The 24,084-nt window shown below is 54.4% G+C and overlaps 2 protein-coding genes across 5 annotated transcripts in view; one reads left to right on the forward strand and one right to left on the reverse strand.

The window, feature by feature from the left end:
* Positions 1-1,436: 1,436 nt before the first annotated feature.
* On the reverse strand, positions 1,437-11,888 carry B3GALT9 (beta-1,3-galactosyltransferase 9). Its single transcript, XM_086764201.1, has 3 exons — positions 11,658-11,888; positions 3,165-3,264; positions 1,437-2,733 (listed from the first exon to the last, which is right to left on the reverse strand). Exons 1-3 carry the CDS (start codon positions 11,886-11,888, stop codon positions 1,577-1,579), a joined length of 1,488 nt encoding a protein of 495 aa, XP_086620327.1. The 3' UTR covers positions 1,437-1,576.
* Positions 11,889-12,151: 263 nt separating this feature from the next.
* KCNT1 (potassium sodium-activated channel subfamily T member 1) overlaps positions 12,152-24,084 on the forward strand; it is a 79,866-nt gene continuing 67,933 nt past the window's right edge. For 3 of the 4 annotated variants that reach the window (XM_086763687.1, XM_086763686.1, XM_086763685.1), the window contains exon 1: positions 12,259-12,285. Coding sequence is in view for 1 of the 4 variants with exons in the window: in XM_086763683.1 (XP_086619809.1) it covers positions 12,152-12,285 (134 nt within the window). In the remaining 3 variants the exon portion in view is untranslated. Of the gene's footprint in view, positions 12,286-24,084 lie in introns of all 4 variants that reach the window. The other variant, XM_086763683.1, reaches the window with a different exon arrangement.

Raw genomic sequence — 24,084 nt, forward strand, 5'->3', positions numbered from 1 at the left:
CACAGAAGCTTCATGAATCCTGCATCCAGAAAAAACCGTAAAAGCACTAAAAAGGAAATGAAAAGAGTGTAGAAGTCCTTAGTTTGCACTTGTTCAGCTTTGTTATTTTAGGTGGCTTTGTGCGCTGATAGCTCTGTATGAGCTAAATACTAAAATCTCAGTAAAAGAAATCAACATACCAACCTTTTCAGCAATTCATGAGCCTCTTCTGTGTGTTTTCAGCTGTTGCTTTTGAAGGCTACTCTGTGTGCTCAGTCTTTAGCGTCTGCTTTGCATGGTACATTTGCCAAATACAATATTTTAGAATACACAGAGATGCCAAACAAGGGGATTTTTTTATATATGCACATATGCTTTATTTTGTTGAGCTTTGGGCTCAGTGTTGCAATTAATTGATTGGACTTTTACTTCTTCTTATTGACATGCTGTTCCCTACCCATCCTGCATATTGCCGTATGGTTTACATGTTGCTGCTGGTGTGTCTTACATGCAATGGAAAAAATTAAGCATGTTGTCCCTGTCCTTCCCCTGCTGTAAAGCAACAAGTGGAGATAACTGAGGAAAAACCAGAAGTGGAATGATGGAGAATGAGAATTGAGGTAACATACTAAACTTGATGAACTTGGTTTAAAAACAAAACAAAACCACCAACAAACAACTAAAACCAACCACTCAAAACCCCTGAAAATCAAAACTCATCATTTGACCCTGGTTAACAAGCAGCCTAACTCGGTACTGAAGAGTTGTGGGTCCTTCGGAGCACACCTCCCATTCCTTCAGTGACAGCGGGAAGAGGAGATGGAGCTCTCAAGCGTACATGTGTCTGTCACAGCTGCAGAGCAAATCTGCCCAGCGGGTCTCTACTGCTGAAGGAGCCGATATGGAGGAGTTAATGTGGGGGATGCAGGCGTGGGTGGGGTTGTGTCCCGTGGCTGGTTCCTGTTTTGGGGAATTTTTACCTTTTGAAGAAGGTTGGTGTTACCAGCATGCTGATGAATTCGTTCTGACTTCACTGCTGATGCTGCTCTCCAGTGTAATGTTACAGTGTTGAGCTGCTTGTGTCAGTGTTTTCCTGATGCCGTGACTGACAGAAATACAGGAGTGTCTAACAGGTAAGGCGGATTTCGTGTCTGGAATCTCCCTGGGCTGTTTGCCTAAGCAATTATCGCGATGGTTCAATGCCTGTTCCCAAAGCCACTCTGTAGTTTCTCTGCTGCTGTAAAACAGACTGCTCAGAAGCAGCTCCCTTTGTTACAAAATACTTCAGTAGATGATGCCTTACTCATAAAAAACGCAGATGGAGTTTTCGTGTAAGGTAGAGGGCTTCAGATATCTGGATACAAACAAAGGTTCTTGGAATACCTTTTTTTCTTTTTCTTTTGCCTTGTATGCCTTCACCTGTAGGTACTTACATAGCTAGAGCACATCCAGTTCTGCCGCTGTAACAGATAGTGTTGAGAACACAGTTACTGTTGAAGGGAAGAGAGCTAACTTTGAGAGATCGTTATTACTGAATGTTAACAGGATAAAACAGCTGGTAAAAGAAAATTCAGACTTTCTTCACGCAAGTTAAATCTTAATCGGCAAAATGAAGAACTTCATTTTTAATTCTGTCTAAGTTAAACTGTTTGAACTTATCAATATAGGTTAAAACCTTGCAGGACACCAGACCATAGTAAGTTTCCAGTAATGAGCAGTCTTTCCCATCGCTTGTTTCCTTCCAGTCTTTAAATAACTCGTCCTCTTTCATGTTGGAAGAGGTGAAAATGAATTTATAGCAGCATCGATTGTAGCTGATGTGCTTCTCCCCAGAAAACCGAGAGCTGTGAATGGGAGTGATGCCAGCTTTTTTAGCACATATTCCAACAAAAATATCGGGGGGCACTGACACTGGCACCTCCTTGAAGGCCACGTACACCTTGCGAGCGACGTCCTGGGACATGACGAAGGCGCTCCCGTCACAGTAATCTGGGTAAAACTCTTCTGGGTATTGATGGATGGGAACAAAGCCAGGGCTTTTGGGGTCTCTGTCGGGCACTCCTTGGTGAATGACCTTCCCAATGTAAATGTCCTCCAGCTGTGTTAAGCTAAGCAAATACCCAGCCAGACTTGAAATACTGACAAACATGTCTTCATCTGTTTTAAGAATATACCTTGCATGGGGACAGAAAGTCACTGTCCATTCCATGGCCATCAACATCTTCTGTGTCTGCGTCTCGGGAGAATCGATGAAACTGCCTTCAATAATGTCTCTGTGCTTTTGAGACTCCTCATTGATCTCCAGCTGGCTGCTTACTGAAGCTGGCTTTCCTAAAGCAAACAGAGTAAGGACAGCATAACCTCTGGTGTCTGTCACGTTGCCCCATGTCTGCCTGATCACGTTGCGCCTTGTCCTGTTTTCTGGGCTACTGCAGACAAGAATGAGCAAAAATATCTCTTGATCAGAGCATGTTGCTGAGCTGCTGATGGTGTAAGGGAGATTGGCCTTTAGAGGATCTATATCTAGCTTCCTGGCCCTCTCCCGGATTTCGAGAGTCTTTGCGTCAGTGTAAGAAAGAGGTAACGACCGCAGGAAGTATTCCTCCAGTAAATCTGCTCCAAAAAGCAGCACGTGGAAAAGCAAGACATTAAAGAGAATGAAGCACCACTGGTGAGTCCGCAGCCTGCAGAGTGTCTGCTGGGGAAGAGGAGACAGATGCTGAATTCTCTTGCTACTAGAAGAGAAATGCTTTCCTTCATTTTAGAATATATTAGTGCAAAACAGAATCACAGCTTTTAGACCATGGTCTCTGTATTAGTTGTGTAAGGCTGTTTTCCTCCTGGAAACCCAAGCAACCCTACTTGTAGCACAGCGAGATCCCAAACTGAAAAGGACATTAGCATGCTGTAGTTTAGGAGAAATACTGTGAAAGTACTGAGGAATAATTCACTATTAATAATTTCTGACTGTTTTTTAAGCTGTTAGTGAAAACCGAGATGCTGATGAGGACCTGTAATGTTAATGTGTGTCCTCAAAGGAGAGCCTTGGTCCTTGGCCTGACAGCGCCGTATGAAAGCTGGCAGGGTGAGAAGCCGAAGGGAAAGCTGTTATCCCGGCTGTCCCAGTGGGAACAGCCTTGTGCCAGTCTCTGTGCTGTGGCTGAGCAACAAGCTGAAGTGCTTACCTGCATGGTGGCGGGAGTTCTCCCTGCAGCAGGGTCTGCGTTCACGGCGGAGGCAGTTTCTCCCCGGCAGAGGCTTACGGGGCAGCGTCTGTATCTGGGTCTGCGGGATTGAGTTACTGCCCAGTACCCAGAGACGATGGCTTCCACCTCACCTGCCTACGGGGAGGAAAGATGATCCCGGGGGATGATTGTGTTGCAGCTGCGTGGAACACAAAGCAAGCAAAACTCTAGCCTTTCCCTTTATGAATTTCTGAGACTTGGGGTTGAGTGTCGGAGAAATAAAGAAATGAAGCAACTGCTAGGGCTCACCTGGTAAAATGGGTCCCCTGGTACCCCTGTGAAGCTGTGCTAGGTCTGATAGCTTGATTTTTTTACAACTGTACTGTTTTGGTGTTGGTTCCCTGTCCAGGGCAGTTGACCCCTGCGCTGAGCGCTCTGCATCTCCTGAGACAGAGGTTTGATGCGTGAACTTGTGGGTTTCCCTTGTGTGGGGTCCGCATGGACGCGGAGGGCACCCTAAGGCTGTGGGCACCGCTGGGCCAGGCTGTCTCCAGTGCACAGGGAGCAGAATGATCAGGGAGAGGGGTACGAAGAGGCTTTCCCTGTGCTGGGGTGGGAGCTGTGACCCCGCTGCAGGCGAGGTGCCTCGCTTGGCTCTCTTGTGCTGGGGAAGTGCAGGGCATCGTTTAGTACCAGCCATGTTTTCAGTGAGCCCCTCGGAGCAGAAGGGGCTGAGGAGGGGGAGTTGACTATGCTCAGCCCATGGCCAGCAGGCTGGGGCTGTTTTGGGGTGTCCCCCCACCTCTTGCCCCTCCAGCATCCATTTACTGGAGTGGGAATGTGAACCCTAACGAGCTGTGTTGGATGGTCCTTTGCTTTCTGTCCACATGACGTCATTCTGCGGTTTTAAATGACCGTATAGATTTATGCTTTCGTGGTGGTTGCGTGTCCTGGTGAAGAGCTGCGGTGATCCACTCCTGGCCAGGCTCCTGCCTTCGGTGGTGGCCTCGGCCGCGCTGGAGCCTCCGCGTGTTAATGTTGGCAGAGCCGTGGTCTGTGCTGGAGCTGACTGGGCTGGGGAGCCGCAGGGGACTGGAAGCGCTGGAGGGGGAAGTGCCCAAGACACCACAAACAGGATGGAGGTATCAGCAGGGGTGAGGGTTGGGTTTGGCAGCGGTTCTGCGAGCTGTGGGGCCCACGGAGCACCGAGGGGGGAGAGGGGCTTGTGGGTCTCCAGCAACCCCCCAGGGACAGCAGGTGGAGGGGGTGGATGATGACAACGATGCTGTTGGATGGGCAAATTGTGGCGGGAGGTGTCAGCCTTCATCAGCACAAGCATGAGAATTCCAGCCTCTGTGTGAGAGCAGAGATAGTGATTTATTTACTTACTCATTTATTAATTTTGAAAAGATTTCTCATAGGTAAGGATGCGTTTCTGTTACTGCATCCTTGGATGAAAGGGTGCAAGGGGAATGTGGCGTTGCTGTGGTTGCCTTAGCTGTGTGCCTTGCAAGGGTGCGGTGCTCTGACCATTGCAATCCTCCCTGCAGCGTCCTTAGAGGAGCCTGCATCAGCCGAATGTCCTAGGGGGGTGGAGAACAGCTTTGATTTCTGGCCTGAGGTGATGAAGGGTGAGTCCCTCAGCTCTGGCTGAGCCCCTAGGCTCTCCCAATGCCCGCCCCTGGCTCTGTGGCAGCGTGAGATCTTTCCCACGTGTGTTGGGAGACCTGCGTCGATGTAGGGAGCAGCTGGAACTACAGACAAAACCACGTCCCCAGAATGTGGTTGCAGGTTGGAAGTGCATCGTGCCCCTCTGACAGACGGCCCAAACACGTGCAGCGTGTGTGTCCCAACGCGGACCTCGGCTCTAGGCTCTCCAGAACTGGGAAAAGGTCCTTACGCAGAGCTTGTGTGCCAGCTGGGCTGCAGCTTCGCCTGGACCAGCCTTTCAGACACTGCGGTCCTTGCAGAAGTTGGGCTTTGAAGCTTGGCAAGCTGTCAGCGCAGGAAGTGTGAGTTAAATGCGTTCCCTGAAATAAAAAGCTAATAAGGAAATATTTTTCATGTATAATAATATAGCCCCATAGCCCCAGATAGCCATTCTGGGAAAAAAATTCCTCCTTTGAAGATGCAAATAAATACTAGCACTTGAAACCACTTCCATTAAAAATATTGGCTTTCCCCATTGTGCGTTTTTAGCATAATAATAAAACCCACATGTGTATCATCCCCGTTGCAATTAGGCGCAGCATGGTGCTTGCTGTACTTCTGAAGTCATTTCTTTAGCACTGCTTTGCGGTGGCAGCAGGAACTTCAAACGGTCGCCGACATCGCGTACGTAAGGTTAACGCTGTCCAGCCATGGCCGGGGTGCGGGCAGCTGGCGGGCACGGGGTTTTGTTTGTCTGAGGGGCCTGGCTGAGTCCTGCCGAGGAAAGCTGAGGAGGAATGGACACAGGATGAGAGCTGAAGGGTGAAATAACTGATCTGGGAGAGCCACAAGCCTCCTTGGCTTCAGGGAGTTTGCCTGGAAGTGATCCCTCCGTTGCCTTTAAAACCCAGGCTTCAGGCAAGCATAACACCCAGGAGCTCGTGTGTGACCTTATCTCACTTTTCAGATGGGTGAAGTCAAACATGTTCAGGGAGAACCTCACCCCTGATGAGATCCAAGAGTTTCCCGAAGAAGAGCGAGTTCAGGAGCGTGGCGGGGCTGAAGTCAGGTCAGTGTGGGGATGGCAGTGCTGTTCCTACAGCTTCACTTAAGCCCTGAAAAATCTTGTGGGTGTAAATTAAGGAAACAATCAGGAAAACAGGTTTTCCTGAGCCATGGGGCTATAATTTGCTTTATGTAAGATGTTTGCACATTTTCGTTAACCTTTATGTCCAAGCAAACCTCATTACGGGAGCAGAGATGTAGGCAACCTGACCTACCCTACGAACAGCACCTGTTTAGACTGAAGGGTGTTTGGAGCTTGGGTTTGGTTTTTTTGGAGAGGCCAGGGCTGGCCAGAGGGCGGTGGGAGATGCTGTTGAGCAGGACGAGTGCTGCGTGGGCAGCTGCGGTGCGATGTGCTGCAGGGGAGCCACCGTACCCGCAGCTTTTTAAAAAGTCTTAAAGTCTCCTGGCTTCCCTCCCAGCGCTGTGAACATTTGGAAGGGGGGAGCAGAGCTCAGCTTGTTTCAGTTCTGCTCAACTCTGCTTCATGAAAATGCAAAGGCTTTGGATGACGTACCGTTCTCAGGCGATGGTGCGGGCGGACTGGGTTTGTTGGGGAAAACCAGTGAAAATTGGTTTTTCCAAGATAAATTTGCTCCCATGTAATGGCCTGAGCTCAGCCTGTCCCAGGTGTCTGTGCAGTTGGTCCGAGCCGTGCGGACCTCCCCATCCCCACCACGGTCCCCTCGCTCCCGGGCTTTTCCCAAAAGCCAGGTTGATTCCCGCAGGCTTTCAAACCACTCAGCTGCCCCTGCTCCTGCCGGATCCTGTCCGCGCAGCCCGTCCATAGGCAGGCCCCTTTCCTCACACAACCGCCCCTTTCCTCGAGGCGTTCCCCGTGCCCTCGTGCGGCACTGCTCTCATTTTAAGGGTCGGGGCTGACTCCTGTCACAAGGCAACCTCCGTCGGCCACCTCGATCCCCAACCGGGATGCTCCTGGGGAGCACCCAGCACCTTCCCCGTCTTTCGGACCCTGCCCAAAGGCTCCCCTCTGTTTCCCACCTGCCTTTCGCAGCGTTCCACCAGCACACAGAGACCCGACAGCGCAAGGGGCCGGGAAGGGACTTGTCTGGTTTTTAATAACAGCATCAGTTGCAATAAATAAAGGGAGACAATTGTTTTGGTCTTAGTCACCTAATAGCAATGCTTTTGCTTGAAGATATGATTCAGCTCTCGCAGGCAATTCTTCACCTTAAGTTCTCTGTGAGGCTTGGGAGATGATGTCAGAGAAGGTTTTGTAAGAGCTACACAGTGTGTGTTTCATTTGGGTTTGGATATTTAACACCCATTCGGGTATTAAACGTAAGTAGAAAACTTAAAAACAAACCACCAAACCGGAGCGCTGACGTACCAGGCGGATAGATGAGCTGCTCCTGGTAATAAATGAGGGTGTCTGTTCCTCCTGTTTAACGGCTCGGCTGACTGGGTTAAAAACATGTTTGTGTAGCCAAGTTCCTACCATTCATTTTTCTTCTTTGCGTGCGTCAGGCTCAGGGTCACAGAGCTCAATCTTTTTGTATGGGTACGTTTGATCATTGCTTCTTGAGTTTACCGGCAGCTTTGACGGCTCGCTACCACTGTGTCTCTTGATGAAGACGGCTCGAGCCCTCTGTGTGTTCTGCCAGTGCTGCGTTCAGCCTCGGAAATACCGAGCTGCGTCTGAGCCGAGCGGGGAGAGCGCGAGCTTGTGAAAAATGTCGGGTTGCGAGGCAGCAGGGCTCCAGCCCCTGGGCCAAGCCCGTTCCCGAAAGGTTGTTTCCCTGCCAAGGTGCCAACTTGACAGAAAAATTCCGTTTTGCAGCCGACCAGAAGTTTCCCTCTCGTTATTAATTTTCATAGTATGCCATGCAGGTTGCCTTGCCTTGCCCTTTCGTGCCCTGAAGTTAGACACGGGCTATATTTGTGTCTGGCAAATCTAGATTTCATGTGAAATTTGTTCAATACAACATCCAAAGGATCTGAGTCTTGAATTAAGCTCTGCTTTGATTAAATTCCGTCCACGCTTTGACAATATTTGCAATGGGGAGCAGCTCAGGCGTTGCCGTGCCTGACTCCGCGGCTGCTCTGTAGCTGCAGGGACGCTGGGCAGCGAGCTGGGCCGTTGCCGTTTTCTGGGGGGGTCCTTGCCCTGGGGTTGGTGGGCGTGCATGTAGAATCACAGAAGGGTTTGGGTGGGAAGGGACCGTTAAAGCCCATCCAGTCCAACCTCCCTGGAAGGAGCAGGAACATCTCCAACCGGATCAGGTTGCTCAGAGCCCCCTGTGTACGTGTGTCTGTGCTGTACCCAAAAGTGCAAAGCTTGCCCAAGGTCTTGGAGGGGCACGGGAGCTGAGCGGGGGTCCTGGGACTCGTGCGATGCACGCATCTGCAGCACGTGGCCGTGGCCATGCAAAAGGACACTCAGCATCCCTGGATGGCCCTGCTCCTGCCATGGAGCGCTCCCTGCTCAGGCAGGTGAGAGCCCGCGGGACACATGCTCCCTTGCTCCAGGGATGTGGGGGGAATGCCGGGATGTGAAGGGGCTCCACAGCAGAGCCGCGGGGGCTGAGGGAGTTGAGAGGAGGGGGCGCGGTATGGCAGGAGGTACGTGAAATCCTGGTTAATTTGACTTTTTGTTAATAAGATGGCCTTTGGGAAACAAGGACTTGGAGGATTGATGGCATTTGGTCGAGCGCTGCAGCTGAAGGCTCAGCCAGACCCATGCCCCTGCGATGCCAAATGGGGCCCTTGCTGAGAGCACTGCCTTCCTCCCTGCCCTCCTCCCGTGGCTTTGGGAGCGCAGGGCAGGTGTCACAGCGCCAAGGCAGGGACCCACAGCACCCTGCCCAACCCCTGTGGCATCTCTGGGGCTGAGGGGCCGAGCTCCTGTAATATATTAAAGATTGAAGATGATGTTAAATCATGACAACTGGGAAGAAAAAGTCTATCACAGGGTAGTGTTGCTGGGACCTGAAAGACCTACAAGAGTTTCCAAAGAGAAGTGAATTTTACCACTATTGGCTTTGGAAGGGTAGGGGCAGAGGGGAAGCGCAGCGTCTCTGGTTGGTGCTCAGACGAGCAGGGGGAAAGGGGAGAGTGTGAAGAGAGCCCCCAGAACTACCCGAAGGCTGGAACAATGCCTTGGGGAGGAGGGGGAGCCCTCAGCTTCTCATGAAGAAAAGGAAGAGGTGTTTTGTGTTGCAATGTGTTTTCATGGGGAGCAAACACAGGATGAAAGCAGCCTTGATCTAGTGGGAGAGGCAGGCTTTGCTGTGGCTGGAAGCTGCAGGCAGACGAATCCTCCTTAGGAGGAGGGGGTGCGGCTGACTAACGAGCAAGGCGGTGTGTGGGAAAGCCAGGAGAAAGAAGGACCAAGGGAGGGACATGTGGAGATCTCAGCATTCACAAATGCTTTCCTGGAGGTCAGGAGGTCCCAGGGTGCGATGCCACCACCTCTGTGTGCTGGGGAGAGGGCGGGAGATCGGATCGGCCCCTCTGGGCTCTGGCACAGCCAGTTGTCCTCTGACAGGGGCGAAGCTGTGACAGGGAGAGTGAAAGCATCTTGCCCAACACTGCTCACGCATGGCACCATGAGGGAGCGGAAATCCAGCGGGGACCCTGGCCTTAATGTCCACCTGTCCCAACAGCACCCAGCTCCCAAATACCTCCAACCATATGGTCTCTGAGCGTGAGTTCTGGATAAAATCCAACTGCTTTGCCAAGCAGCAGAGGAAGAGCAAGGATGCTCAACCCCGGGGGCTGACACTGCTCCTCGACAGCCGATGTCGGAGCGGGAATAAACCCCATCCCCGTGTCACGCTGTGTTTTACAGTGCGCGCTGTGCCCGAGATACCTTCTGGAGCTAAATAATAGCAGGGCAAGGAAAAAAATAACCAGTAGGGAAGGAATGAAAGTAGTTTACATTTTGTTCTGTTAACTACAGGTTGTAGAGCGGTTCCTTACGGAGCATCCCCTCGTACCCAGTCAGTGGGTGAGGAAGCAGAGGCTGCAGGTCCAGCGTGGCTGATCCGTGCCGGAGCCGGGAGCGGCCCCCAGGCAGGGGCTCCCCTTTCTCAGGTAGGAACCCGCCAAGTGCTTGTCCCCGTGCCCGGCGGCCGGGCCACTGCCTCGGCGTTCCCCCTGCTCCGTGGTGGGATGGGGGAGGCAGCCGCGCCCCACCAGGCACAGCTCCACGGCCACTCCATTGCCGGCGGGTGGGACCGTGCCGCCTGAGCTGTGGCATTTGGATGGCGATGTTCTCCTCTTCTGGCTCTTTCTCCTTCATTTCTCTTTTCTCAACATCCCCAACCCCCCCAACTGTTTTAAATAATTCCTCCTCCACGCCTGTGTTATCACCCAGCGTGTCAGTACGCTGCTGTGCCACCCACCCCTCTCCTCGCAGAGCTGTACGTTCACATTTTGCACCCGATAATGCGAGGCAATTAGTGAATGAAGAATAACTTTCCTACTTAAAAGCATGATGGGTCGGGAAGCATCACACGGACGGATTGCATGGGGAGTATTAATTGCCTTTCTCTCAAATGACTCCCAGTGTAGGAGAGTCCATATGGAGAGAGAGGAGGAGGAAGAGATGCTGTGGGAGAAACGAAGTCTCTGGTCCTAGAGAGAGGCGTAAAGCCCAGCGCATCCGAGTGGGACTTTCCTCTGGAGCTGGAGGCTACCACGCATCACGTGAGGGACAGGGCTTCTGGGAGCGGGGGGCAGAGGTGGGCCCGGGGCTCCGTGGAGCCATCGGAGAGAAACCACCACTCTTGGCCCGGAAGGCGTCACCCTCCCATGGGGCCTGGCTGAAGGGGCTTTGGTGTTTTGGATAACTGAGGTGGCAGGGGAGCATTGCGCAAGGAGGCTGTCTGGCCCCGTGTTTCTGTGGGAGCGTTGCCTTTGGAATAAAAGGGCCTCGCTGGGGAGCTCAGCTCCCCTGTGCAGCCCTGGCATCCCATGGTGAACTACTCAGTGCCCATGCAACAGTGTGGTCTCTGGAAAAGAAATAAAAAAAGAAGTGGCAAAAGGAGAGGAGCATGCCAGAGCTGGGGCAGAACTGCTCCCCTGGGGCTCTGCTGCCCCGTGGGCTGCACGGCTGCCCCCGCCGTGGGGCTGGCCGGGCCCTGGGCCAGCGTGGGCTGTGGGCGCGCAGTGGAAACCTGCGAGAGCTGCTCTCTTTGCAGCAGCTCGCACTCAGCCCTTCGAGGAGGGACGCAGAGTGCGCAGCAGCAGCTTTGGGGCCCTTTGGGCTTGGCCACATCGTTAGGGATAGCACCTCCTGACTCCTGGTGCGCAGCACCCGTGGGGCTGAACTTCGAGGGGGGAGAGAAGGCAGCTTGGACTCGAGCCTGTTAACCCTTTCCCAGAGGTGGCCGGCTCATTTTCAGGCTGTCTGTGGGGCAGGGACATGCTTACAGCGGGGTCATGTTATTGCAGCAGGGCCCCCCGGGAAGATCAATGCTCCCCCAGCCCGACCGCACAGCACGGCACAGGAATTCTGCAGCAGGCCAGGGCTGGGCTGGCCTGTTTGCTTTCGGCTCAACCCCAAGGTGCAGCAGTGCTCAAGACAAATATTTATAGGGCTGGTAGGAAAGAAAATGAAATAAAATAAAACAAAAAAAAGGAGAAAAGAAAAAAAGGGGGGAAAGATGAAAGAAAAAAAGGGAAAAAAAGAAAATGGGGGAAAAAAGGGGGAAAAAAAGAAGAAAAAACGGAGCGGGGGAGGGGAAAAAAAAAAAAAAGGCAAGCCCAGCCCCGCGCGGGGAGGGGTGCGGGAGGGGCCGGGGTCGTGCTCACCGACCGGTACCCGCAGCCCGGGCGGAGCGGGGGAGGACGGGAGGTGCCGGCGCGGTCGGCAGGGGGCGCCGTGGTGCAGCGGCGGGGCCGGGGGCGGGCGGCGGTGGCGGGGGGGGGCCCGGCGGCAGCGAGCGGCGGCTCCCGCTCCGCGCCAGGGGCTTCCGCGGGGGGCGGAGGCTCCGCTCCGCTCCGCCGGTGCGCGTAGGGCCGGGCCCTCCCCTCCCGCTGCATCACTCCCCCGCCCCGCCCCGCCTCCGCCGCAACTTTCCCGCACCTGTTGCCGCCCGCGCCCCGCGGCGGCCGCCTCGCCCCCGGGATGCGGAGCTCCCGGCCGGCCCGCGGGCTGCTGCTGCGGCGGGGCGCGCCGTGATGGGCGGCCGGGAGCGGCAGCGGGACGGCGGCGGTGGCTCTGCCCGCGGCCGGTGCCCTCGGCAGCGCGGGGCTCCCATGCTCGGCTCCGCCTCGCCTCTCCGGGCACCCGCGCCGCCTCGCCGATGCCTTTCTCGGGAGAAGAGCGGAGCTTGCAGGGCATCTACACCCCGGCGGAGGGCAGGGCGGCCGGCGGCGCCGTCTGTGCCCGCTGCTACACCAACCGCTCCTTCCTCGACGACGATGGCAGCGCCCACAGGTACCGGCCGGTGGGGCGCGGGGGTCCGTCGGGGTGAGGTTGAGGGGTTGGGGGGGGTGTCCCACATTCCCACCGCTCTCCCCACGCTCCGAGCCTGGAAGAAAGTTTCCGTTGCGCTTCCAGGACTGGGGTCCTCGGCCGTTGCCCCTCTGGGCACCATTGCTTTGGGAGTGGGGCAGTGGGAGACCCTCGGGGGGCAGGGGGTGCTGGGACGCCACAGGGACCCGGTGCCACTGTCCCCTTGTGCCTGGGCAGCGGCAGACGGGGCTCACGAGGGGACGAGTGCCTGTTGCTGAAGTACCCCATCTTTTTCTGCTAACTCCTGTACGTTACCATTGATATTTACTGGTGTGGCTCTTCTGACTGTCGTGCTCACCGAATGTCAGCTTAAATGGGCAAATGAACTGCGTGTGTCGGTTCGTTCTCGGCAGATGAGGACCTTGGCTGGGTTTGCACCCTGGGCTGGTCAGCTGGGTTTTTTTTTTTCTATGTTGACGTCTGCTCCCTGTGATTTAGGGAGAGCAGCTTTTATTCCTAAAAGCCTAGATGGAAAAAGAAGGAACAGTCTGTTTTCGTGAACTCTCTAACTTTCAGTACATTGCCACTGGCTGGGTAATTGGTAAAATCCTCAAGTACTGGTTCTTGGGGTTAAGTCCCTCATCATTTCCCCTGCTGTCCTCTCTGCCAGAGGCGCAGTGACTGATGCGGCCAAGGCACCCATGAACAGGTGACCACCAAACTCCTGTGAGCACTGTTCGGTGGCCTGGGGCCTGCCAGGGCGGCTGCGGAGCTGCAGGGCCTTTGCCAAACCCTCATTTTGCAGCCGTACTTGGTGTGTTTGCAGCAACGATGTCCTTGAGGATGTCACCGAACGCGCTTGGGGTGTGAGGGGAGATCAGGCTGGAGACAACAGTTTGTGGCAGGTTCGGACCCCGATGTTACGGGGAAACGATGAGTTTCTCAGGACAGCGGTCATTGCTCCTTATTGCTGACAGCGCAGTACGGCTTGGGGTCGTTTGTCCTCATCTAACGCACAGCAACAAAATCCTTGTCCAAAGGTCTTCCCCTCTGTCTCTTCCAATCTGAACAGAAGAGCTTTCTTTTCTAATTATTATTCTACAGCTCAGTGTGTTTCTACCCGCCTCTGGCTCCGGGGAGGCTGAAATGCCGTTGCTTTCCCTGGCTTGTCTCGCCTGTCTCTGCGTTCAGCCCCTTTCTGCCCTTGCAGAGACATCGAACAAGCCGGTCAGAGCCCTCAGGATGCGGCCGCTTTGCCCGTAGTTGCCTGTTTCCCCAGCCCCAGCTGGGAGCAGCCTGGGTCTCTCACACCCTTTTTGTGCTGTTTGGCTGAAGAAGCAGAAGATGGTTGTTGCGAGCAGGCTAAAGGGAAACGTGGCGGAGCAGCAAGCACCATCTCCCCTGTTAGATGATCCCAGTTAATCTGCCGCTTGGTTTCCTCTTCTGCAGCTTGCTCTGAGTGCACATCCCCTTTCAGTGGATCGTCCACACCTAACAACCAGTTGCTACTCAGCTTCTGCTTGGTACCAGTTTCTCCCCCACCTCCCGTGGGTTTTAGCTCTGTTTGGTGGAAGGGGCCGTGAAGGCAGCGCCCTGCCCATGTCTGCTGTGGGGTTTGTGTCTGGCGGGTGCGCGGTCCCCGGGGGAGACCAGGGAGTCCCACGCAGACTCCGTGGCTCGTCTGTGTTCCGGGCGAATACTCGTAGCTGTAGGTGTGGAGCATGGAGACGTGAGTGCAAATGTCTGCGTGCTTTCTCCTGGCCCTCTTCGTAAGGGGACGATGGTCTTGAACGTCCCTCCCAGTCAGACAGCAAGGGGTTAACTGTAAAAGCACTTGAAAGTATGTTTGGAGAGCAAATACACATTTCTGGCACCCAGAGGGTACAAATAGCCTAAATTTTACTTTCCAGCCTCGTGGGAAATCTGGGTAAATGTTTGTACAAGGAGCTGGTCTGTCATTTAGGGGAATCCAGGATTTCCTGCGGCCAGCAGCTCTGCTTCCTCCGCCTTGCCCATGTAAGGGCACTCTGGTGAGAAGCGGTGATGGGCGAGCGGCCGTATGGAAGGGCTCACGCAAAAATATCCTGCACGAGTAAGGGGGCCTGCGGGAGAAGCAGGGATGTGCGAGAGGAGCCTTGGTTTTTCCATCTGCTGCCTCCCGCTGCTGTGCCTTATCTAAGAAGAAAAAGGTGAAAGAAGGCGGCGTGCGCGATGGTACCTGGAGAAGCGGCTTAGGAAGATCGCCTCTTTGCGTTAGACGTACGTAGCTTTTCTCATGCCTCTTTTTAATGCCTTTTGCAGGAGAGCTGTCTGTCTGCTCGACCGCACCGCTCTGCTTTGGTTCAGTGCCGCTGTTTATGCTTGGAGTAAACAGCAGACGTCCTGCGCCAAGGCGGGTGGGAAGGGGGTGCCTTGCCGTGAGTTTGGGAGCGGGACCTGCTCTGGCGGGCTCTGTCCCAGTCCCACCCGACTGGGCAGCCAGGGCAGATCGTACTTTCTGGTCCTAGAAATCACAGCAAGATCTGGAGCCGTGGCAGCAAGGTAGAAAATGCCTGTAGGCACCTTCTGCTGCTCCGGTCTAAGCCTGTGCTGGAGTCTGAAGCCAGGTGGTTGCCTGCTGCCCTTGCTGGACCTGGGGTGATCCTAGGGCTGTGTCCGAGAGCTTGGGAAAGTTGGTCTGAATCCATGAAGGATATGAATGCAAAAATTTAAAAGAATAGAAATAAAAAAAGCATGGATTAAACTGGATTCTTGCCCAGTGTGAAGACTCTCACCCAGACTTGGGTTGACTCTCCCGTGGCTTCTCCTGCTGCGCTTCAAGTGTGTCAGAGAACTGTCTCAGCTCAGCACAAGGATGGCCCCTGCAGCTGGGAGCCTGTTGCTGTCTCTTCGGTTTTCAGTTTTCTGGAAATGAATGGGAAGATGCTTCCCTGGCAGAGCTTGCGCTGAACCAGACTCTGTCGCTAATTAATAACCAGTTCCTGCAGGCAGGCGAGATGGCTGGCTTAGGCGTTTATCAGCTTCCAAAAGTCAGCTCTGGGGAGTGCAGCAACTGCTGCTCTGGCTGTCCCTGGGGATCTTGGCCTCGCTGTTCCAGGAGAAATTGCAATAGGGAGCCATAAACCTACAGGGCCAAATGCCCTGTGCTTCAGAGTATTTGTGTAGCAGAGATAAGAAGGAATCCTGCTCTTGTTTTCCTCAGCTGATGAGGAGAGGGAAGCATGCGGCTCTGGCAGGAGTCTGAAATTCGGGGCTCCGCAGGGCTGTCAGCGGGTCGTGCTGCTAAAACCATGGCAGGAGAGTTCCCACCAGCACATTGGGGTCACTGGGAGGAGGTTTTGGGACCCCCCGGGCTCTTCTGTTCAATGAAGGACCCCTGTCGTGCTGAATGCCCTCCTTTGAAACTGCCGTCGGGTTCTGGCACTGCTGTGTCACCCTTCGCTGGAGAATGGCAAAGTAGGTCATTGCCTGTGCTCAGGGCTCTCTTCTGCTCTGCAAAAACATTCACAGCATCTATTTGAATCCTCCCAATTCTCCATCAGCGACCCCTTCCTGACCTCCGCGCCTGGTTCCCAAGTGCTGCACGCAATTTGTTTTGGAGCCCATTAGTGTTTCTCTTGCATCCCTGCCAAACCATGCCGGAGTGTGGAACATCTCATTCATCCTTCTTAGGAATAAAACCAGGCAAAGAGCCACACCAGAGGTGAGCCTGGTGTCCTTTGACGGGGCAGAGCAACCCTTCCCGGGCCGTACTGATGCCTGGAGGGTCGGATCCCAAACTGGTTGTACCCAGCGATTGTGCTCCGAAACGTGGATGGACACCTCCCCTGGGATTTGCCTGGTCCCTCTTGAACCCATTGGTGCTTTCTGCCTCTGCTGCAGGATGTGAATTCTCTGATTTGGCTGCTCTGTGGGAAAACACGCTGCTATTCCTCCGAGCCCGCTGCCCTGCAATTTCCCTGCAGCTCTTGCAGCGTGCTTGTGTGCCGCTCTGCTGCCACCGGCCTTCCGTCGCGTCTCTTACCAGGCTGAGGGCTCCTCCTGACCTGTTCAGTCTCCCCTTGAATGGGATGCTCTGTATCCCCATAGTTGTCTTGGTTGCCCTTCTCCGTGCCGTGCCGCCTCTGAGGGGAACCAGTGCTGTGCGTGGCTGCGCGGTGCCTTCGGCTGTGGCGTAGCAGCCGCTCCCGACGCTTTGGGTTTTGACAACCACTGACGGTCAGCTATTGGCCTTATTGTATTATCTACTGTGACTCTGGCTCTTTTCCGAGCCCTAATTTGCAGACCTTCTGCTGCCTGTGTGGGAAAGTTATTTTTTTTTCCTCTCCCTTTTGGATTAGTTGTCACTTATTGATGTTCATTTTTGTCTGGCATTTCATCATCGGGTTGCGCTGTGCTGCAAGTCCTTCTGCAGCTCCTTGCAGTCGGGTCTAGGTTTGAGCGTACCGGGTAATTTGCAGTCATCACTACCACTTATAAATCCACAGAGCAGCAGTGAGCCTCGGGGGACCCCGCAGAAGGCGTTTGCTGCAGTGTTCCCCTTCTGTTTGTCTCCTGTCTTCTAATCCAGGAGACATCCCTCCCTCCGTCCTGTCGCATCCCGGTCTGGCAGGTGGGTTGACAAGCCTGCCTCTTGGGGTTTATCTCTGTGAGTCTTTGTATCCCTGAACAGCGTGAAAAGACTTTTCCTCCTCCCACGTCTATTATTTTCTGCTTTCAATAGCAGGGAGTGTTCTGCAGGGGTCTGGAGCGCGGGGAAGTTTCTTCTCCAGGCTTCATCCCTGGCTCCTTAGAGCAGCCTGGGGCTCTGCAGCAGGGAGAATTGAATTTTCCCTGTGGATCATTAGCAAGAATTAGCTCTTCCCTGATCTTGCAGCATTTTTTTTTGTTTGTATTTTGGTTTTTTTTTTTTTTTTGGATGTGAGCCTGAAAAATACTGGGCACTGGCAAATTTGGTGGAGGGTGTAACAGCTGGGGGTGAGGGGGAGTGAGACACTGCCGTGGATACCTGATACCCTCCTGTGAATAATAAGCCTAGAATCACAGAAGGGTTTGGGTGGGAAGGGACCTTTAAAGCCCACCCAGTCCAACCCCCTGCCAGGAGCAGGGACATCTCCAACCAGATCAGGTTGCTCAGAGCCTCATCCAACCTGGCCTGGAATGTTTCCAGGGACGGGGCATCCACCGCCTCTCTGGGCAACCTGTTCCAGTGATCCTGGAGAGTACGAGCTCTGCCTTGGGAGCATCTCCTCGCTCACCCTGGTGAGAGCTGGAGACAGAGTGCATTGTCCCGCTTGCAAGCACTTATCTACCAAGACGGGAGTTTTGGGCTGGTTCCCAAGGTGGAGAGGGTGACATTGGTCCCAGGTGAGCTCCGTGTGGGAGGGGAAGTCCCAGGAAAAAAACAAACAAACAAACAAACAAAAAAACCCAACAGACTGGGCACAGCAAGAGAGCAAAGGACTCTTAAGGCTGGCTTTTGCTGGAGCTGAGCTTCTCTGTCTCCCAGGCTGGGGGAATGAGGGCAGCCGCTGCCTGCAGAAGGGTGCACGGGCAGGAGCGAGACTGTGATGAAGCGTTAGGGTCTGCGGGGGCTAGGAAGAGTCCTCGTGGGAGAATTATAACTGGCCAAGACCCCCTTGGCTTTCTGGCCTTCCTCACGATGCCGGCTGGCGGAGCGGAGACCTGCGACGCCGTTGAGGGGTGAGTCTGGGCGTGAGCGCGGCTGCGCTGGGAGAAGCGATGCCGGACAGCTGTGAAGAGGGGAGCGGTGTTGGTAGGAATTCTGTTCCCCTTCTGAAGCAGGTGATAGCAGAGGGCTGGCTGCTGGCTCCAGGAGCAGAGCTGGAGGCTGCAACAAGTGAATTGCTTTCTTTTTAGTTTAACAATCCCTTTAGGCTTGAGATTTTTTGCAGTTGGTCGGCATGAAGCAGGAGCCTGGAGTTATCCCTGTGTGTGACAGCACCCTGGTGCTAAAGGCCAGGTGATTTCCCGGGGCAGCCCAGTGTGCGCAGCCTCCGAAATCCCCAGTGGGACTGGTGGGGCCTCGCAGTGAGGGATCAGTTCCCGTTCCAGCAGCGTGAGCCCTTGTTGCTTGATTTCCTGAGCATCGGGAATGATTCTGCTTTTAAATGAACTTGCATGCGCTCCCAGGCCACCTTGCAAACCCAACACCGTGATAAGGATAAAAAGGGTCGTGTCCTCGCTGGGACTGGGCTGGATGCTCCAGGAAACCTGCTCTTCAGCATAGGGCTCCTTCAGGGAAGACATTGTTTAATGTTGTAATCCATAAATAGCCCTGGGGATCGCTGGGTCGGGAATTTCCCGGCAGGGTTAGTGACCTTGGCTCCGCAGGCGGAGTGTGTTTTGGATTTGCCCCTCCTTCCACGGTTGTTCAGGACTGAGGTGCTGGGAAGGGTGCTGTGGGTGCTCCTGGGTCTGTCCGCGGTGCGAAGTGTTGGGCTGGATGGGTGGCTGCTGGCAGAGCTTGGCCGCAGCGCCGTGCCCGTCCTGGGTGCAGGTTGCTGGTGGAGTGGTTTGCTTCCAGTGCGGAGCTGAATCCTCACCTCTGGAGGAAGGTGAGCAAATGGGGTCCTGCCGGTCCTCCTGCAACAGGAGCCCTCCTGGCTGCGGGAGCGAGACCCTTGGAGACCCCGGCCCAAGGGCGCTGGGGTGGGGAGCAGAATTGTGGCCGTAGGAAAGCCCAGGCTGGTTCCCCGCACTACCCACTGCAAACACTTTCTTAGAATCACAGAATCACAGAAGGGTTTGGGTGGGAAGGGACCATTAAAGCCCACCCAGTCCAACCCCCCTGCAAGAAGCAGGGACATCTCCAACCAGGTCAGGTTGCTCAGAGCCCCGTCCAACCTGGCCTGGGATGTTTCCAGGGATGGGGCATCCACCGCCTCTCTGGGCAACCTGGGCCAGTGCTCCACCACCATCAGGGTAAAAAACTTCTTCCTTCTATCCAGTCTGAACCTACCTCCCTCTGTTTTAAAACCATTACCCCTTGTCCTACCACAACAGGCCCTGCTGAAGAGTTTCTCCCCATCTTTCCAATCAGCCCCCTTTAGGCACTGGGAGACCACTCTAAGGTCTCCCCGGAGCCTCCTCTTCTCCAGCTTTTTCTTTTGGTACCGCTTAATGTTGCCAGGCACGAAGAGGAGATAAGTGCCTTTTCCTTCCAGGAGGCTTTTTGAGAGAGGCTGGAGCCTGTCTGCTGCCCGAAGTTGGGGGATGTTTTTTGCAATGTCTGCAATGGCTAAAGGATGGGGTTCGGGGTTGCTGTGCCTTCTCCTGTGCCCCCCACCTCCCTCCCCATCAGCCCTCCCCGGCCACCTCCAGCCTGTGCGTTGTCCCACGCGGTTGCAGCTGTCTCTCAAACCTCCGCAAAAGGGAAGGATTGGGGGGTGCAACGCCAAGAGGAAAATAGCAAGGCTCAAACTGGGAACTCGGTGCACGTGTGGAAAGGGCTCCCAGGGCTGCGGGTGTCCCTTCTGTCACCTCCCCACCACGGCACATACCTGTGCCTCTGGCAGGGGCACGGGGAGCGCAGGGACTGGGGGTGGGTGCTCAGGAGGGCGCCGGGATCAAGCCAGCGCGCTGCACGCCGAGAGATGGAACCTGGCCATGCGTTGCCATCTCGCTGCGCTGGCCCAGCCTTGTGGGGAGGGAGCCGGTCCCCTCACCTGCCCCTTGGCAGGGCCACCGATGGGTGGCTTCATCGTCCCCCCAGCCGTCAGGGCCGAGGAGCCGCGCCGCCTGCCCGTGCCTCTCGTGTGCTCGATGCGCTGCTGTTGGGGTCAAAGAAGAGTGAAAAGGCTTCTCGAGGGGGCTTTGCCTTCCGTGAGTTTTGCCCCGTCGTACAGAGCGTGCGCGTAGGGAAGGGAGCGGGGAGACGCGGGGCTGAGTTGCTGACAGGGGGTTGTCTGATAAGAAAATCGGCTCTGGACCTGGAAGGTGCAATTTCTACTTTTATCTGCTGGAAAATAGCGTTGCCAGCGGGGGGAAGGCTTGTGGCGCTTCGCACTGACTCACGCTTCCTGTTCATTTTCAATGTGAAATACACAAAATGCTAATTTTTCCGTGAGGCCTGCGGTGCTAAATTGCCTCCGCTTGTTGAGAGCGAGGCGATGGATGGATTTGTCACGGGGCTCAGCGGTTCTCTAGAAGTTTTGAGCGGCGGCAGCCCCTGACGTGGACAGCCCGACTGCCTGTGGTGATGCGGATTTGGATGCGGGAATTTAATGTAGGAGGCTGGATGCTTCACATGTTACGTGTGTGTGTGTGCTCTGCAGCTGCTGTACCCACAAAACATGAGCGGGGCTAGAGCTGCTCAGCGTGTCTGGAAATAACTTGTGGACACAGAAGTGTTTATGAAGTAGGGAAAACACTCTCATTACAGGAACGCAGCTCTGTGCCTGGAGTGAGCACCCCAGCTCTTCCCTGGGGATGCCCTGAAGGCAGCTGGGGTTGGTGTCCCGCGGGGAAGGACGATGCTGAGGAGGGGCGTGAGGCGCGCCTCTCGTGGGACCTAGCCCGCACGTGTGTTTGCTGGCATGTGGGCAGATCTGCCACTCTCCTTCCCTGCCCGGTCTTCGCCCTCTCCTCCGTCTGGGCTGTGCTGCGCTGCCGTGCCGACTCGCTGCCCTCGTTGCCAGGAGAGCGATGCCAGCGCAGGAGGGGCTGCTGCCTTCCAGCCCGGCTCTGGAGACCGCGCACGTGTCTCCCCACGCAGCGGGGCCATTAGGAGACCCCACAGGGATGTCACTCAGGAGAAAATACCAAAACGAGAGGGGGGAACAACTGTAACCCGGTAACCATAAGAGCTGTGGGAGGAGAAGCAAATAGAAGATGATTGTATATATTTTAATAAATCTAGACAAAGAGAGGGCAGAGTTTCCTTCGTGGCTTTGTTCATCGGAGAGGCTGTCATTGCCGGGCAGCGCTGAGCTTGCCCCTGGACCGGGGCTGCAGGGCCAGACTGCAGCCGCGCTGGCGAAACGCTGTGGTGGGGAGGAGGTGACACGGCAGGGTCCTTGCTGTCCCGGGGCGGCCTGGCTCCGCAAGCCCTCCCGAGGAGCGCCCCGTCCCATGAGCGCAGTCTGGACACCGCTGCCCTGTGATGGGTCTGGGCCAGCAAAGAGCAGCTGGAGGCTGCGGCCCCGCCGGTGCCCCTTTGCTGCCGGAAAGGCTGGGTTTAGCCCAGCGACGGCGGCGGCCGGGCTGGCTTGTGCTGCAGCCCCGCGTCTCTGCCGAGGGCAAGAGCAGGGTCAGACCCTGCGTGGGACCCCTGCTCCCCCGTTGCTCTCAGCCAGGGGTTGTCCTTCCCATCCCGCAGAGGTGACGGGAGGCACAGCAGCAGCCGGCCCCGGTGTTGCAGCGTGTGCTGGGTACTGAAGCTTGAGGAAAAGCAGCTTTGCCTGGGGAGGGGACGTTGAGATTGGACATGAGGTGCTTGCTTTTTCCAGGCTCCCCAGACATCCTCCTGGGGACAGGATGGAGCTGGGACTGACAGTTGCCAGCAGGACCTCATGTCTCTGGCTCCTTTTACAGCACGGAGCAGTGGGAAAGGAGGGGTTTCGGCTGTGGGGTATGCAAGAATTAGCCCCAGGTTTGCCCCAGCTGTGTTTGCTGGGCTGGGACGGTGGTTGTGTCTGGCTGCAGTTTACCAACAGGAGAGATCGACGGGGAGATCTGGTGTGGATCACAGTCGGCTCGATCCCGGTTCCCACGTTCCCAAGAGGCTGAGCAGTAGGGTGTCCCCCTCCCAGCGTGTCGGGGAGCTGGCCAAGCTGGGGGAGAGACGGTGTCGTACGAGAACGTGGAACAGTGTTGAGGTTTCCATATGCTGATTACAGCGTGCATTTTTAGTGGTGCATGGTTCTGGAGGAAGGAAGGAAAGGGAAGATAAAAATAAAGCTGCAGTTCTGTATTTAGCTATAAACCACTTCGGGATTTTTTTTTTTTTAGTAGTATTTGAAGACTGTGCAATAAACAAACTTGTTCATGAATTTTTTATTTTATACCACTACTGCTTTGAAGAAGTAGCTGGGTTGCTGTGGCATTTCTGTAGCTCAGAATCCCGATGTTCGGGCGGAGAGAAGGGTTGCAAATTCTCTGTGCCGATGTCAGGAGATCTGTGTGCACTTTTTTCTAAGAGACTGATGTGCAACCTATCTTAAAATCACTGTGTAACTGATAGAGACGTCTTTATCAAATAGGTGCATGCTATATTTGTCTTACTGAACCTTCATCCAGAATAACCAAATATGCCAAATTTTAAAAATTGCGAATGATTTCATATGTGAGAATAAGAGAAGATATATTCCAAATGTAGCTGCTGCAGATGGGAGAAGAAACTCAGATGCAAATGCATAGCAGGAGTTGTGTTTCCAGAGATACTGATATAATTGCATTTTACTATGTTTTCTTAGCACTAATGAAGGACAAGGGTAAATATTTGCTTTATTTCATGAATCTAACACAGGATCTGAGGCCAAGAGAGATGGGTTAATTTGGTTTGAAAAGAATCATGTGGAGTTTAAAAGCAAAACACACCCCAAGCCCCAAAGACAAGTGTTTGACGTCTGAAGAGGATGGCTGTGTATGGATAGGAGCATCCTCAGCTTTGGTGGGTGCAGGGTACCGGTGGGCCGGCCTGCCTGGGCCGCGGGCGGAGAGAGCCATGGGGAGTGTGAGGCAGGGTGGGGCTCTGTGTAAAGGTGCCCTTTCCAGGTGGCAGTCGGTGTGTCCGTGGCTGCAGCCGCGGCACTCGGCCTTTCCTCCGGCGTGCTCCTTTAAACAGCCACTTAATAAATGGAGATTACGGTGTGTGACAGTCGCCTCAACGGCGATTGTAAGTGCCCGCATTTGGAGGTAGGCACCTGGCTCCCCACTTCTAAGTGCCATTATAATGGGAGAGTGGATGATTTTAAATTTTTTTTTTTTTTCTGTCCCTGAAAGTCCAATTTTAGGATTCTCTCCTGGCCTCACAGCAATAAGAAATCTCAGTGGGGCTAGAACTTTGCTGGAGGTGGCCTGGAGAAAGTATACTTTTGGTATAATTTATCATGGTTAAACTCTAAGAGGAGAGACTTAATTGTGGCTTTTTTGTGATTAGATTAATGTCAGATCCTCCTTTGCAATGTGAGCTAGAGATGGTCAGCTAGCTTCTGTGCTTATATCAGTCGATCCAGAGGGAGTCCTTGAGTTGACGGGAGTTTGGCTGGATTTCTCTTAAAGACCAGGTTTTGAATCAATGTAGATCGGAGGATAACCTCCCTGGTGCCCACGGCCCTGCACAGATGCGTTAGTCAGTGCAGAGCCTCTGCTGCAGTGGGCATATGGCAGCTAAAAAGCTAAAAGGAATTGAAAAGCTCTGGGGGCAGAGAATTAAGTGGCAAATAACACCAGTGAAAATCATCTGAAGTGCTGAGAATGAGCAGCTTTGTCTTCTGGGGCTGTGTTCAGCAGAAATTTTGCATGCTGGTTGCTCTTCCAGAAACTCGGGAACAACAGCTGATCAGGACTTTGGAACCTGGTCAGCTGGGAACTTATTTACAGGGATTTGAGTTGTTAAGAGTGGAAGATGATCTGAGGAGCCTCAGATCACAGCGCTGCAGCCAGCAGCAAAAACTCTAGATGTCTGCTTATTGCCAATGTAGTATTTGGCTCTTTGAAGCTCTCTTGCCTGTACCTAGCTTGTGCAGTATGTACTGGAGGCAAAGCTGTGGGAAGGTGGCAGGCGTGGGTGGGAGAGGCTTTGGGTGAGACCCTTGC

The sequence above is a fragment of the Chlamydotis macqueenii genome, chromosome 20 (assembly GCF_036417535.1).
Source record: "Chlamydotis macqueenii isolate bChlMac1 chromosome 20, bChlMac1.mat, whole genome shotgun sequence".
Classification (NCBI taxonomy): Eukaryota; Metazoa; Chordata; class Aves; order Otidiformes; family Otididae; genus Chlamydotis; species Chlamydotis macqueenii.

Excerpts from the sequence above, each read along its gene's own strand:
- B3GALT9 (XM_086764201.1), bottom strand. The coding sequence starts at position 11,888 with ATGCAGCGGGAGGGGAGGGCCCGGCCCTACGCGCACCGGCGGAGCGGA. Across the intron at positions 3,265-11,657 it reads CGGGCTGCGGGTACCGGTCG|ACCCAGATACAGACGCTGCC; the intron begins GTGAGCACGACC and ends TCAATCCCGCAG. Across the intron at positions 2,734-3,164 it reads GAACTCCCGCCACCATGCAG|GAAAGCATTTCTCTTCTAGT; the intron begins GTAAGCACTTCA and ends TCTAAAATGAAG.